This window comes from Trichechus manatus, unplaced genomic scaffold (genome assembly GCF_000243295.1).
Source record: "Trichechus manatus latirostris isolate Lorelei unplaced genomic scaffold, TriManLat1.0 scaffold00215, whole genome shotgun sequence".
Lineage (NCBI taxonomy): Eukaryota > Metazoa > Chordata > Mammalia > Sirenia > Trichechidae > Trichechus > Trichechus manatus.
The window spans coordinates 254967-267610 of NW_004444151.1; the positions used below are offsets into that span (position 1 = coordinate 254967).

The 12644-nt window shown below is 35.4% G+C and overlaps 1 protein-coding gene across 1 annotated transcript in view; it reads right to left on the minus strand.

Moving 5' to 3' along the window:
- The window catches only part of DEFB114 (defensin beta 114), a 17147-nt gene extending 4712 nt beyond the window's left edge, over positions 1–12435 (minus strand). The window contains exon 1 of the mRNA XM_023742666.1: positions 12378–12435. Coding sequence (XP_023598434.1) covers positions 12378–12435 — 58 coding nt within the window. The remainder of the gene's footprint in view (positions 1–12377) is intronic.
- Between the last annotated feature and the right edge of the window lie 209 nt (positions 12436–12644).

Genomic DNA, 12644 nt, shown 5'->3' on the forward strand with positions numbered 1-12644 from the left:
ATCAGGATTGGAGGAGGACTCATTAACAACCTGCATTATGTAGATGACACAACCTTGCTTGCTGAAAGTGAAGAGGATTTGGACATGTTGATGAAGATCAAAGACTACAGCCTTCAGCATGGGTTATACCTCAACATAAAGAAAACAAAAATCCTCACAACTGGACCAATTAGCAATGTCATAATAAACAGAGAAAAGATTGAAGTTGTCAAGGATTTCAGTTTATTTGGATCCACAATCAATATCCATGGAAGCAGCAGTCAAGAAATCAAGTGACACATTGCACTGGGCAAATCTGCTGTAAAAGACCTCTTTAAAGTGTTCCAAAGCAAAGATGTCACTTTAAGGACTAAGGACTAAGGTCCCTGACCCAAGCCATTGTGTTTTCAATCATCTTATATGCATGTGAAAACTGGACAAGGAATAAGGAAGACTGAAGAAGAATTAATGCCTTTGAGTTGTGGTGTTGGACTCCCGAAAGAACAAACAGATCTGTCTTGGAAGAAGTAAAGCCAGAATGCTCCTTAGAAGCAAGGATGATGAGACTTCGTCTCACATACATTGGACATGTTGTCAGGAGGGACCAGTCCCTGGAGAAGGATATCATGCTTGGTAAAGTGGAGAATCAGTGAAAAAGAGGAAGACCCTCAACAAGATGAATTGACACAGTGGCTGCAACAAATGGGCTCAAGCATAGCAAGGAACATGGAGATGGCACAGGACTGGGCAGTGTTTCCTTCTGTTGCACATAGGGTCACTATGAGTCAAAATTGTGTTGAAGGCACCTAACAACAACAACAACTATTTACCCCAACTATATATATATGGATATATATATATATATATATATGGAGCCCTGATGGTGCAGTAGTTAAGAGCTACAGCGTTGCTATGGCTGCTAACCCAAAAGGTCAGCAGTTTGAATCCACCAGCAGCTCCTTGGAAACCCTATGGAGCAGTTCTACTCTGTCCTATAGAGTTGCTCTGAGTCTGAATCGACTCGACGGCAACCAGGTAAACGGGTATATATATTATATATATGTGTAACTTTTTTTTAGATTTTTGTGTAGGAGGCCTTATAAATCTTTCTCTAGAGTTATCCTTTGAGGGTGATATTTCTAATGTTATGATAAAGGTATTGAATTTGTAATATCATTATCTTCTAGTTACTAATATATAAATTTAATTGATTTTTATATTGTTTTGTATTAATTCTTTTAATTATCTGAAGATCTTTTTCTCATTCTACATGCACCATCATGAAAACTAGGAATAATGACAATCTTTTTCTTCCATTCAAATCTTTACAAAATTTTTAACTTATTCTTGTCATAATGCACTGGGTAGAACTCTATTGCAATGTTAACTGAAATTAATGATACAAGGCACTCTTACTTAATTCCTGATCTCAAAGGGAAAGTTTTAATTATTTTGCTATTTAGTATGATGTTTATTGTAGAGGGTTTTTTTTTAATAAACTTTGTTAGATGCAAGAAATTATTTCTATTGTTTATTTGCTGAGATATGTCAAAAAATGATGAATGGATGTTAAATTTCATCAAATAATTTTCTCTCTAATTTCTTGTTAGTATAAATAGTCTCCTCTAATCTATTTATTATTGACATTGATTTAGAAAGCTATATAAAAAAAAAAAAAAATTTGCTGTTGTGTCAATTCCGACTCATAGTGACCCTATAGGACAGAGTAGAACTGCCCTATAGAGTGCCCAAAGAGTGGCTGGTGGATTTGAACTGACGATCTTTTGGTTAGCAGCCTTAGCTCTTAACCACAGTGCCACCAGGGCCCTTAGAATGCTATACTCACCTTGAAAGCCAGGAATTCAGGCAAACTTTTCTGATATTACTAGGTTTTGATTTCGAGGGTTTTTTTTTTTTTTTTTTGCATCTATATTCATCAGTGAGTTTGGCCTTTAGTTTTTTTTTTACTTCTAATGTCCTTATAAGGTTTTAATACCAGGGTTGCTATGAGTCAGAATCAGCTCAACAGCACGGGTTTGGTTTTGGTTTTGGTTTCACGTTATTCTCATGAAATAAGTTAGAAGCATTCCTTCATTTTCTATTCTCTAGAAGGTTTTGCATATAATTAATTTCATGTCTTTCTTAAATGTTTGATAGAATTCAGCAGTGAAAACATCTGGGCCTGACATATTCTTTATAGGAAACTTAATTATTAAGGATTCTATGGCCTTAATGGATTTAGAAACATGTTTTATTTTCCATTTCTTTATGTTTGGTCAGATTTAGTATGTTGCATTTTTTCAGGAATTATCCATTACATGTACATTTTCAAATGTGTTGCCACCCTTACATGATCTTATTGCTATCGGTAGCATATGTACTACTGTCCCTGATTAATATTATTTTGCCTCTTCTGTGGGTTTGTTTGGTTTTTTTTTTCAGTTTTTAGAGCATTATTAATCTTATTACTCTTTTCAAAAGACAAAAGTCTGCCTTTTTGTTTTTTTCTAGTATATTAATACCTGATAATATCTTTATTATATACTTTTACTTTGGGTTTAATTTGATGTTTTTTCTAATTTATTGAGTTAAATTTTTAGCTAAATGTTTAGCTCCCTTTCTTTTTTGATCTGTGCATAACTCAATAAATTTCTCTGTAAACACTACTGTAGCTGTATCTCATGAACTTTGCTTTATATCATTTTCATTATCTTTCAGTTTAAAATATTTTCTAATATCCATTAAGAGTTCTTTGAATTAGATCAAGTTCTGTTAATCCTTACATTTAAATCATCCATGTCCTTCCTTTTGTGTAATTGCTTGTTTTGGTCTGTTTTTTATTTTTTTTTCCTGTAACACAGTAAGGTTGGTTGTCATCTACCACTTTTATCATGCAGTTCTATACTTTTAAAATTTTTATCCTTTTTTCTTTACATATTTTGGGACTAAATATTAACTACCATCTAAATCTGTGATTGCAGCACCATCCTGTTAAATTGAATCTTTTATTATTATGAAGAATCTTTGTTTCTAGTAGTACATTTTTGTCTTAATGTCTACTGTATATAATATTAAAATAGCTACCTTAACATGGTTTATGTTACAGTCTTTATATTACATATTTTTCCATGCTTTAGATTGTACAACTTCTATTTTCTCATATATTAGATGTGTGTCTTATAAAGAGTATATTCAGTATATTCTAATAATTTTTGTTTTTAAATTGTACATTTATATTTGCAGTAATTGGCAATATGTGTTGTATTAAATTTATCCCACTCTTTTTTCTTTTTTTCTCTTTACCGTCTTCTCTTGGATATATTGTTAGTTGCTGTTGAGTCAACTGCAACTCATGGCAACCTTATATATCTCTTACCACTGGGTTAACTGTATACCAGCTACTTTTTATGTCTCTGGACCTCAGCGGTAAGGCGTCTAATGTATTTATCATCAAGGTGGGTCCCTTTTGAAACGCGTGAAGCTCAGCACACTGGAGTTGGAGCCTCGTTGTGTAGGCTGAGCATTCCATTAGGTGATGCTTCCTGCATGTGTTAGTTTTGTAAACTTTTGCCTTTTTTTCCCTTTATTTCTGTGAGATAAGGCTTGTGACCATAATTACGGCTTTCCAGTGTGATAGTTAGGGAGCCCTGATGGGTTTGTTTTGGTTTTTCTGTGTCATATTTGGAAAACCAGAGTTTCCTCATGTAACTTAATGGAAAAGTGCCCACGGTAAATTCTTTATATAGCTATCACTGGTATGTTGTCATACCACAGATCGGTGGTACCACAGTGCCACTCGCCTCACTGGTGGCTTATATTACCAAACCATATTCTCAAAATCCATATTACCAACCAAAAATTTAAACAAACTCAATTAGTAAGCATGCATTCCACTGAAAACACATGACATCAAAAAAAAAAAAAAAAATTAAGGAGAAAAACTGTAGTAACGGAAGGGATATAACAGAACGAAATGTTGCCTGGTCTTGCACCATCCATGATCTTTCTTATATTTGAGCCCATTGTTGAGGCTATTGTGTCAATCCATCTCATTGAGGATTTTCCTTGTTTTGCTGACCCTCTACCAAGCATGGTGTCCTTTTTTAGCAAATGATCTTTCCTGATGACATGTCTAACGTAAATGAGTTGTAGTCTCTATATCCTTACTTCTAAGGAGCATTCTTGTTGTATTTATTCCATTCATTCTTTTGGCAGTCCATGGTATATTCAATATTCTTCATCAACACCACAATTCAAATGTATCAATTCTTCTTGTATCTTCTTTTCTCATTGCCCAGCTTTCACATGCATATGAAGTGATTGAATGTTGGTTATTTTTTTATTATTCTATCTCCCTTATTTACTATTGTGGTAGTTATATTCTCTTTTAATATTCTTTTACCATTTAAGCTAGAGGCTTCTTATCAAAGTCTAATACGAATTGCCACTTATATATCCTCCTTCACAATACAGAGACCTTGGGACACTGTAATCTTAATTACATCTTTCCAACTTAAATGCTATTATTGCTGAGTATTTTAAATATCAGCTTATTTCTAACCTCACAGGATGTTGGAGACATTATTTTATGTACAGTTAGACCTATCTAAATGTGTACTTTTATATTGCTCTTTCTCTTCCATGTCTCTGAGTTTTCTTGTCTGAAAATAATTTTGCTTCTGTCCAAAGAAAACACTTAAGAATGTCTCATAATGTAAGAGTGCTGATGGTGAATTCTCTGGTTTTGACTGAAAATGCCTTTGTATTATCTTCATTTATAAAAGACATTTTCGTTTGATGTAGAATTCCAGATTGTAGTCATTTTTTTTCAGTACTCTGAAGATATTGTTGTGTTTTCTTCTGATTTCCTTCTTTTTGTTGTTAATGATGATGTTGGGAAGTGAGTCTCAATATTTTGATCCTCTGGAAGTAATCTCTTTTTCTCCAGCTAGTTTCAAGTTTTTTAAATTTGTTTTTGGTTTTTAGCAGACTACTATGCTGTTTCTATAAGCCTCCTTGCCCACCTGCCCACTATCCCTCCCCTCTCCTTTCTTCCTTCCTTCCTTCTTCCTGCTCTATTTCCCTCTTTCCCTCCTTCTCTCAGCTTTTTTTTTCTTTCCATTTTCCATCCTTTTGTTTCCCTTGTTTTATTTAGGATGTTTTCTTCTGATCATTCATCTTTACTAATTTTCTTTCCAGTTATGCATAAACTGCTGTGGAACACAGCTGCTAAGTATTTAATTTTGCTTTTTGTATTTTTCAGATCTAGAATTTTATGTTTTCATCATTAAAGTTTTCTGTTCTATGGCAAAATTTAAAAAACTTGTTTTAAATTTATTTGAACAAATTAAACATAGTTCCAGTAGCCCCCCGCCCCCCCCCATCTGCAGTTTCACTTTCCTCTGTTTCAGTTATGTGGGGTCAACCGAGTTCCGAAAATGTTAAGAGTCACATGATGAAATCTGGTGACTTCCTCCTCCATCTCGGCCGGAGACCACATTCACGTAACTTGTATTGAAGCGTATTGTTAGAATTGTTCTATTATTAGTTATTGTTGTTAATCTTACCATGCCTAATTTATAAATTAAACTTTATCATTCGTATGTATGTTGTGATGGTTAAGATTGTGTGTCAACTTGGCTGGGCCATGATTCTCAGTGTTTTGGCAGTTGTATAACGTTGTGATCACTTCCCTATTGAAATTTGATATGTGATCACCCCCATGATGGAATCTGCATTCACGTAACTTGTATTGAAGCATATTGTTAGAATTGTTCTATTATTAGTTATTGTTGTTAATCTTACCATGCCTAATTTACAAATCAAACTTTATCATTCGTATGTATGTTGTGATGATTAAGATTGTGTTAACTTGGCTGGGCCATGATTCTCAGTGTTTTGGCAGTTGTATAATGTTGTGATCACTTCCCTGTTGAAATTTGATATGTGATCACCCCCATGATGGAATCTGCTGAGTGGTACCCGTGGCGGCGGGGCCTGTGGAGGTTCACCACCCCCTCAGTCTTCATCTTTCTGCCCTCCAGCCGGCTACTTCCTTCCTGCTCTCCTTGCCAAGGCTTTTGGCTTGTTCTGGATCCAGTAGCTGTCTCTCGTCTTCTGACCTCTAGTTCTTGGGGCTGGAGCCAGCAGCTTACCTGTTGGTCTTGAGATTTGCCAATTTTCACAGCCTGCAAGCAAGAGTGCTGCTCTCTGACCTGCCGATCTTGGGTTCACCAGCTCCTGCAGCTACATGAATCAGGAGAAAGCTTGCAGTCTTGCCTTCTGATCTTAGGAGTCCTTGACCTTCACAGCCTGTGAGAGGGAGCCTTGCTCTCCTACCTGACAATCTTGGGTTCACCAGCTTCTGCGGCTTCGTGAATTGGGAGAGGCCTCTATCCTGATCCGGACTTGGGACGTTCCAGCCTCTACAATCGCATGAGCTGTTTCCTTAATATAAATCTCTCTGTATATACATTTATACACTTTACTGGTTTTGCTTCTCTAGAGAACCTGGCCTAAGACATATGTGTAGGTCAAAACGCAGTATATATAGGGTTCGGTACTGTCTTTGGTTTCAGGTGGCCATAGTGGTCTTGGAACTTGTCCTCCTAGAATAAGAGGGGACTACTATATTTTAAAATCTGTGCTGTTAACTTTATTATCTGAATCCCTTGTTGATCTGTTCTCCTGTCTGTTGGTTTCTTGATTCTTGATCAGATAGTCATTTCCTTTTGTCCCAGATTATTTTTGATAAACACATTGTTAATGAAAAATTGAGGAGATAATTTGAGGCATTGCATGATATCATCTTCCTCCAGAAATGATTTATTATTGTATCTGGCTGGTGGCTAGAACTACCAACAGTCTTGGATTGCCTCAAACCATTTTTAGAAATGTAAACAATTTAAAACTGGGCTTTACTGTGGGAGAAATGGACTACTTTTCATTTGATCTTAGACTTAATATGCACTGTTTTTGGATAATAATCCAAAATATTTTTTTTTCATAGTTCTATCTCTTTCTCATGAAGATGGCACAGGACTGGGCAACATTTCATTTCATTCGTTCTCACATGGAAGGTGAGAATTCTACCACTGAGCCACCAATGCCTCCTACCCTAATCACATAAGGCTATCAAAATTCTTCATTTCAGCTTCTCTCCTGCCTCTGTAAGAACGTGCAGGTGCTTCCAGGGAGAAGAGCTGCCTCAAAGACTGTTCTCATGCAGGCCTTTTCTCTGTCATTTTTAATTGCACTGATAGCTCTCCAATGACTTCAAGCAATTATTTTTTTTCCTTTTTGTCCATTAATTCTATTGTTCTCGTGGGGGTTATGTGAAACAAACTGTTGTCATCTTATAGTACATTTTAACATCAAGTTGTTATGTGAAACAGACTATCACCATTTTATAGTGTGTTTTGACATCTGGTAGAGCAAAGAAATCACTATTCTTATTTTTCAAAATTTTCAAATGATATTCATTGATAGTTCTTTCTAACTTTGCAGAGTGAAGGCAAGTTTATAGCCAAAGAATTGAGCTTGAATTCCAATTCTGCCATTTGCTAGATGTGTAACTTTGGGCAAGTTACTTAAGTTCTATGAGCCTTAGTGGCCTCATCTGTAAATGATGAAAGTACCTAATTCTCTGTGAGACATACTGAGTTAACATGTGAAAATGTTCATTACAGTGCCTGGAATATAGCAATTTCTTACAGGTTATGAACTATAATTAATGGTTGAGGAAAGACTGCAAGTGAAATTAAATTATTATCAAATACATCTGTTAGGTCAAGCAATGAGCTTTATTGTAGAGATAAGACAAAATAAATATTGAGGCACAGAAATAAATACACATGTAAGAAGAAAAAGCAGAGAAGTTAAGTATCATGACAGAGAAAAACAGAGGGTCCAATTTGTTAACAGAAGAGTGTTACCTGATATACTCATCATATACCCATTGCCATCAAGTCGATTTCGACTCATAGCAACCCCACAGGACAGAACAGAAATGCTCCATGGGATTTCCAAGGATCACCTAGTGGATTCAAACTATGCGACCTTTTGGTTAGCAGCCAAGCTCTTCACTACTGAGCCACCAGGGCTCCGCTACCTTATAGTCCTGGTGTAGTACCATGAAAGAGTGATAAGAACCTTAAAACATAAGTAAGAGCTATCCAAATGAGGAGTATAAAGTAAACATGATCCAGGAAGAGAAAAGTATATGCTTCTAATCTTAGAGTTGAAAGATAATGTGATATGTTTAGGTCCAAAAACTAATAATGATAAAAATAGTTCTTATTCATTGAAAATCTACTATGTACCAACTGTTGTTTTAAATACTTTGCATTTACATCATCTCATTTAATTCTCATGAAACTTTGAGGTAGGTGATGTTCCAATGGAAAATTGAGGTTTCTGTGTTCAAATAATTTTGCCAAGGCTGAACAAGTAGTGCATGCTTAACACACGATTCAATCTTATGTTGTTCCTAATCCAGAATCTTCAGTTTAAATATTCACTCCACAGTTTCTCCATTGAACAAGTTGGAAACTGACACTTGGAAAACTCCCAACAGGTATCTTGCTGTTGCCTCAACTTAGATGCAGTCTATGGTAGGTCAACATTGTCTTTGGGGATTTTATTTCTCTTATGACTACAGAGGAACGTGAAGATGTAGAAGTTGGAAGTAAGTGTTTGGTGAATAGGAAAGAACATGGGATTCTATTAAAATGAGTATGTTTGTATATGTTAATAATCATTATTAATAAATACATGATGATGTGCTCTATAAATGTTTTTTAGGCTGTGCACTGAATGTAGGAAGAAATTTTACCCTACCAGTTGCCACTGAGTTGATTCTGACTCATGGCCACCTCATATGTATCAGAGTACAATTGTGTTCCATAGGGTTTTCAATAACTAATTTTTCAGAAGTAGATCTCCAGGCCTTTCTTCCTAGGCACTTGTGGGTGGACTTGAATCTCCAACCTTTAGTTTAGCATCCAAGAATGTTAACCATTTGCACCACCCAGGGACTCCAATTTTACACAAGGTAAATATACATTAAAGAATTCTAACTCCTTTACTTGGAATTCTTTTGCCAATTCCTTTGATTCTGACATTTTTCAACACAGAGTTGCATGATATCAGCACATTTAATGTCACTTTCTGTTCCCCAGCCCTTCTTCACCGATCTCTGCTATCAAATTGTCTTCATACAAATTAAACAGAATGCTGTTAACAGCCACGCTTATTTGTTCCTCCTCTTGTACAAGAATGTTTAAGGGGTTTACAAATTGAGAGAGGTGTAAATGTTAAAATCAGGAAGATAAAAGTCCAGAAGGGAAGATGGGATTAATTTTTAAGCTACCTTACCCGAGACAAATGTAATCATTGCCACAAAAGAAGTACTAAAATGTTGTTTATTTGTCATAGATGATCTCTCTGCATGGGCTGGGAATTTCTTTAGCTAATCAGTAAAATCCTGGCCAATTTTAAAAAACCTATACATTTTTTCTGGAGCCCTGGCTGTACAGTGGTTAAGAGCTCGGCTACTAACTGAAAGGTTGGCAGTTCGAAGCCACCAGCCACTCCTTGGAAACACTATTGGGTAGTTCTACTCTGTCCTATAGGGTCACTATGAGTTGGAATTGACTTAACAGCAACGGGTTTTTATAAACGGGTTTGTTTATTTTTCTGGGTTCCACTTCTCTCCCAACATTTTCTCATATTTCTCATTTAACCAAATTGCCTTGGCAACTGATTCACCTGGACTTTTTAAACTTAAGTAAACCTAGAGCAGCAGGCCAGATACTGGCTTCTTGCCAACAGTCCATCACAAGCGATTCCCTCTTTCTGAATTCTAAATTCAGCCTACCATTTGTCATGTAATATTATGCATAAAGCTGCCAAAGCCACTATTCTTCCATGTTTTAACCATTATCAGTATTGATCTCTATCAGCTTTCTACATCTTGTCTTCTTTAGCATGATATCATCCTGTTGGACATGTTCACAAACTGTACTCTTCTACTGAACACTTCCCATTGCTTCTCAGGTTACCTTTAGGATTTACCAGTAGACCTGCCATGTCATTATGCAACTCATATCTACTACTCTATGGACTCTTTTAAACCTACCCACTCTGACACTTATATTACCGTTGCTGATTACCTGGTCTGTCAAAGACCAAATAGAGAGCACTTTGTACATTCCAGTATGCATTGTAAGTTAATGCCTGTTGGGTGATCAAAGGGTAAAGCGAAGCCTGTGGTCACTATTCCTAGATGAAGTGGTTTCAAAGTCTTATCCAAAGTTTTATGCAGTCTCCAAAAAAGTAGAGTTTGGTAGTGTACAGACCCTATACATTTGAAGCAGAGCTTTGTTCCCATGTGACCTCACTGCTTTTGACCACATTATTTAATCTGCCTTTTATTTAACCTTTATATATGCCTTCTACAGGAAGTACTATGATGAAGCAAGAAAAAAAAAAAAAACAACATATAAGCTGGGATCTGAAAAGGCTGGATTTACTTTCCAATTATGACACATATTGGTATAGATGTGACTCTGAAAAATTTCCTCCTTTGATGTTATTTTCCTCTTCTATAAATAGAGGCAATGACAGACTCTATTTATATGGAAGATCAGATTATTTGCCTACATGCAAAATTATGTGGTTGGCACAAAATAAACACTAATATTCATTTTGTCTCTTCCATTTTCTTCCTTTCACCCTCTGAGATTCAGACATAAGTGTTTTACCCCAAATTTCAAAACTCATCACAGTATTTAAAACATTTCCCCAAACCTTCATCATTGTCCTAATTCTACCATTCTTACTATTTAAAGTATACTTCAATAAACCTAAATCAGGTCAGTCCATTCATTTATCTAAGTTTAGCCAACTAATGTATAAACATGTGCTAGAGAATTAACTGAATCTTTTATTTCTGTTTCTTCAGTGTCTAGCATCATGTGCAGTACATCACTGTTGTTGTCGTGTGCTGTCAGGTCAATTCTGACCCATAGAGACCCTATTGGACAGAGTATAACTGCCCCATAGAATTTCCTAGGCTGTAATCTTTACGAGAACAGATGGCCAGATCTTTTCGCCCCTGAGGAGCAGTTGGTGAGTTTGGTTAGCAGGCGAGCACTTAACCATTGTGCCATCAGGGCTCCCTTGTACACTAGGCATTCATTATTAGATGGTCATTGATCGACACTCCAGTACCATGTACCTGGACACCTTCCTTAATCCTATTTGAGGTCTTCATTTCCTCTGACTCCCTTCATTACTAATTATAACTATAACAATAGCAAAAACTGTAATAATAATAATAATACATAAATTGGTATATAATTTTCAGTCTGTAGGTATACTTTCCAATATATTATTTCATGACATCCTAACTGCACTCTTTTAAGGTGCATATACCTAACAGGCACAATTGTATATCCGAATTTTTATCTTTTTAAAATTATGCTTTTTATTGATTATGGATGTAGTATTTTCTTTATTTTATGTTAAGGACTTTGACAAAATGCTTAAATTTTTTGAGTAACAAGGTTCACGCAGCTTTTAAGTAATGGAGCTAGGAACAAAATCTAGATCTTCTGAGTTTGAATCCAGTTGTGTTTCTGGTATATGATTCACCTACCAAACTTACAACTTTCTCGTGCCAAATTAGAACACTTGTGGATATAAATTTATGTCTTCTTTGTTAGAGTGCCCAGATTATTTCAGTGGCTATTATTTCTCAAGGATACAATATAATGACTACCAAGGACTTCACTGCCCTACATATTTTGGTTATGTCTTTTAAATTGATTCATAAGCCCATTGCTTTATTACATTACTAGTGCATTGATTAATTTTACAAGGATTTTTGAGGTATTACTTCTTTACTTGACACTTTGTTTCTTCTGCACCTCATTGCCCAGGATATTCTAAGGCTAAATGTTAGATCACCTTAAAAAGATTGTTATCAATATACTTTTTTTCAGTCCATTTATCTTTCCTGGGGCCCAATTTACTCTTCAGCCTTCACATGTAACCTTATTATATTTACATTTTTAATTTACATTTAATTAATTAGGTCTTCTTAATCATTTAAATATAAAAAAAGAACATCAAAGTCAAAAAAGGACAGAATCTCACCTTCATCATTGTATTTTATCAGCATATTAATTTTGTAAGTGAGGTGGGTAAAGAACATTATTAGTATAACAATATATTCAATCAGGAAATTAAGATTTAATATAATCAAGAGACTTCTTTAATTGACAAGATTGTGTTAAGAACCCACATTTTCTAATTTATAATCTAGTATTTATATTTTTAGTTAGAAGCTACTCCTACATCCTATGTTACAAATATCCCATAAATATTGATTTTACCTGGTAGAATGAGAGTTGCACAACATAGAAAATGGAAGAGATGGTAAAAGATCTTCATTCCTTAGAAAGAAGCTGCTGAAGATTTGGTAGCAGTCCTTTGGAAGATAGAGAGCTTTCAAAAAGCCATGAGACATTTCCTATTTATAGTTTTCTAGTGAAAGAGAAATGTTCTTCACCCGGAAATTGTCTTAATTTTGTGTACCAGTCTCTGCTCCATTGAGTAGGGCTGTGGCTGTGGGCAGAGTTGCCCAAGTTGAAAACACTTGA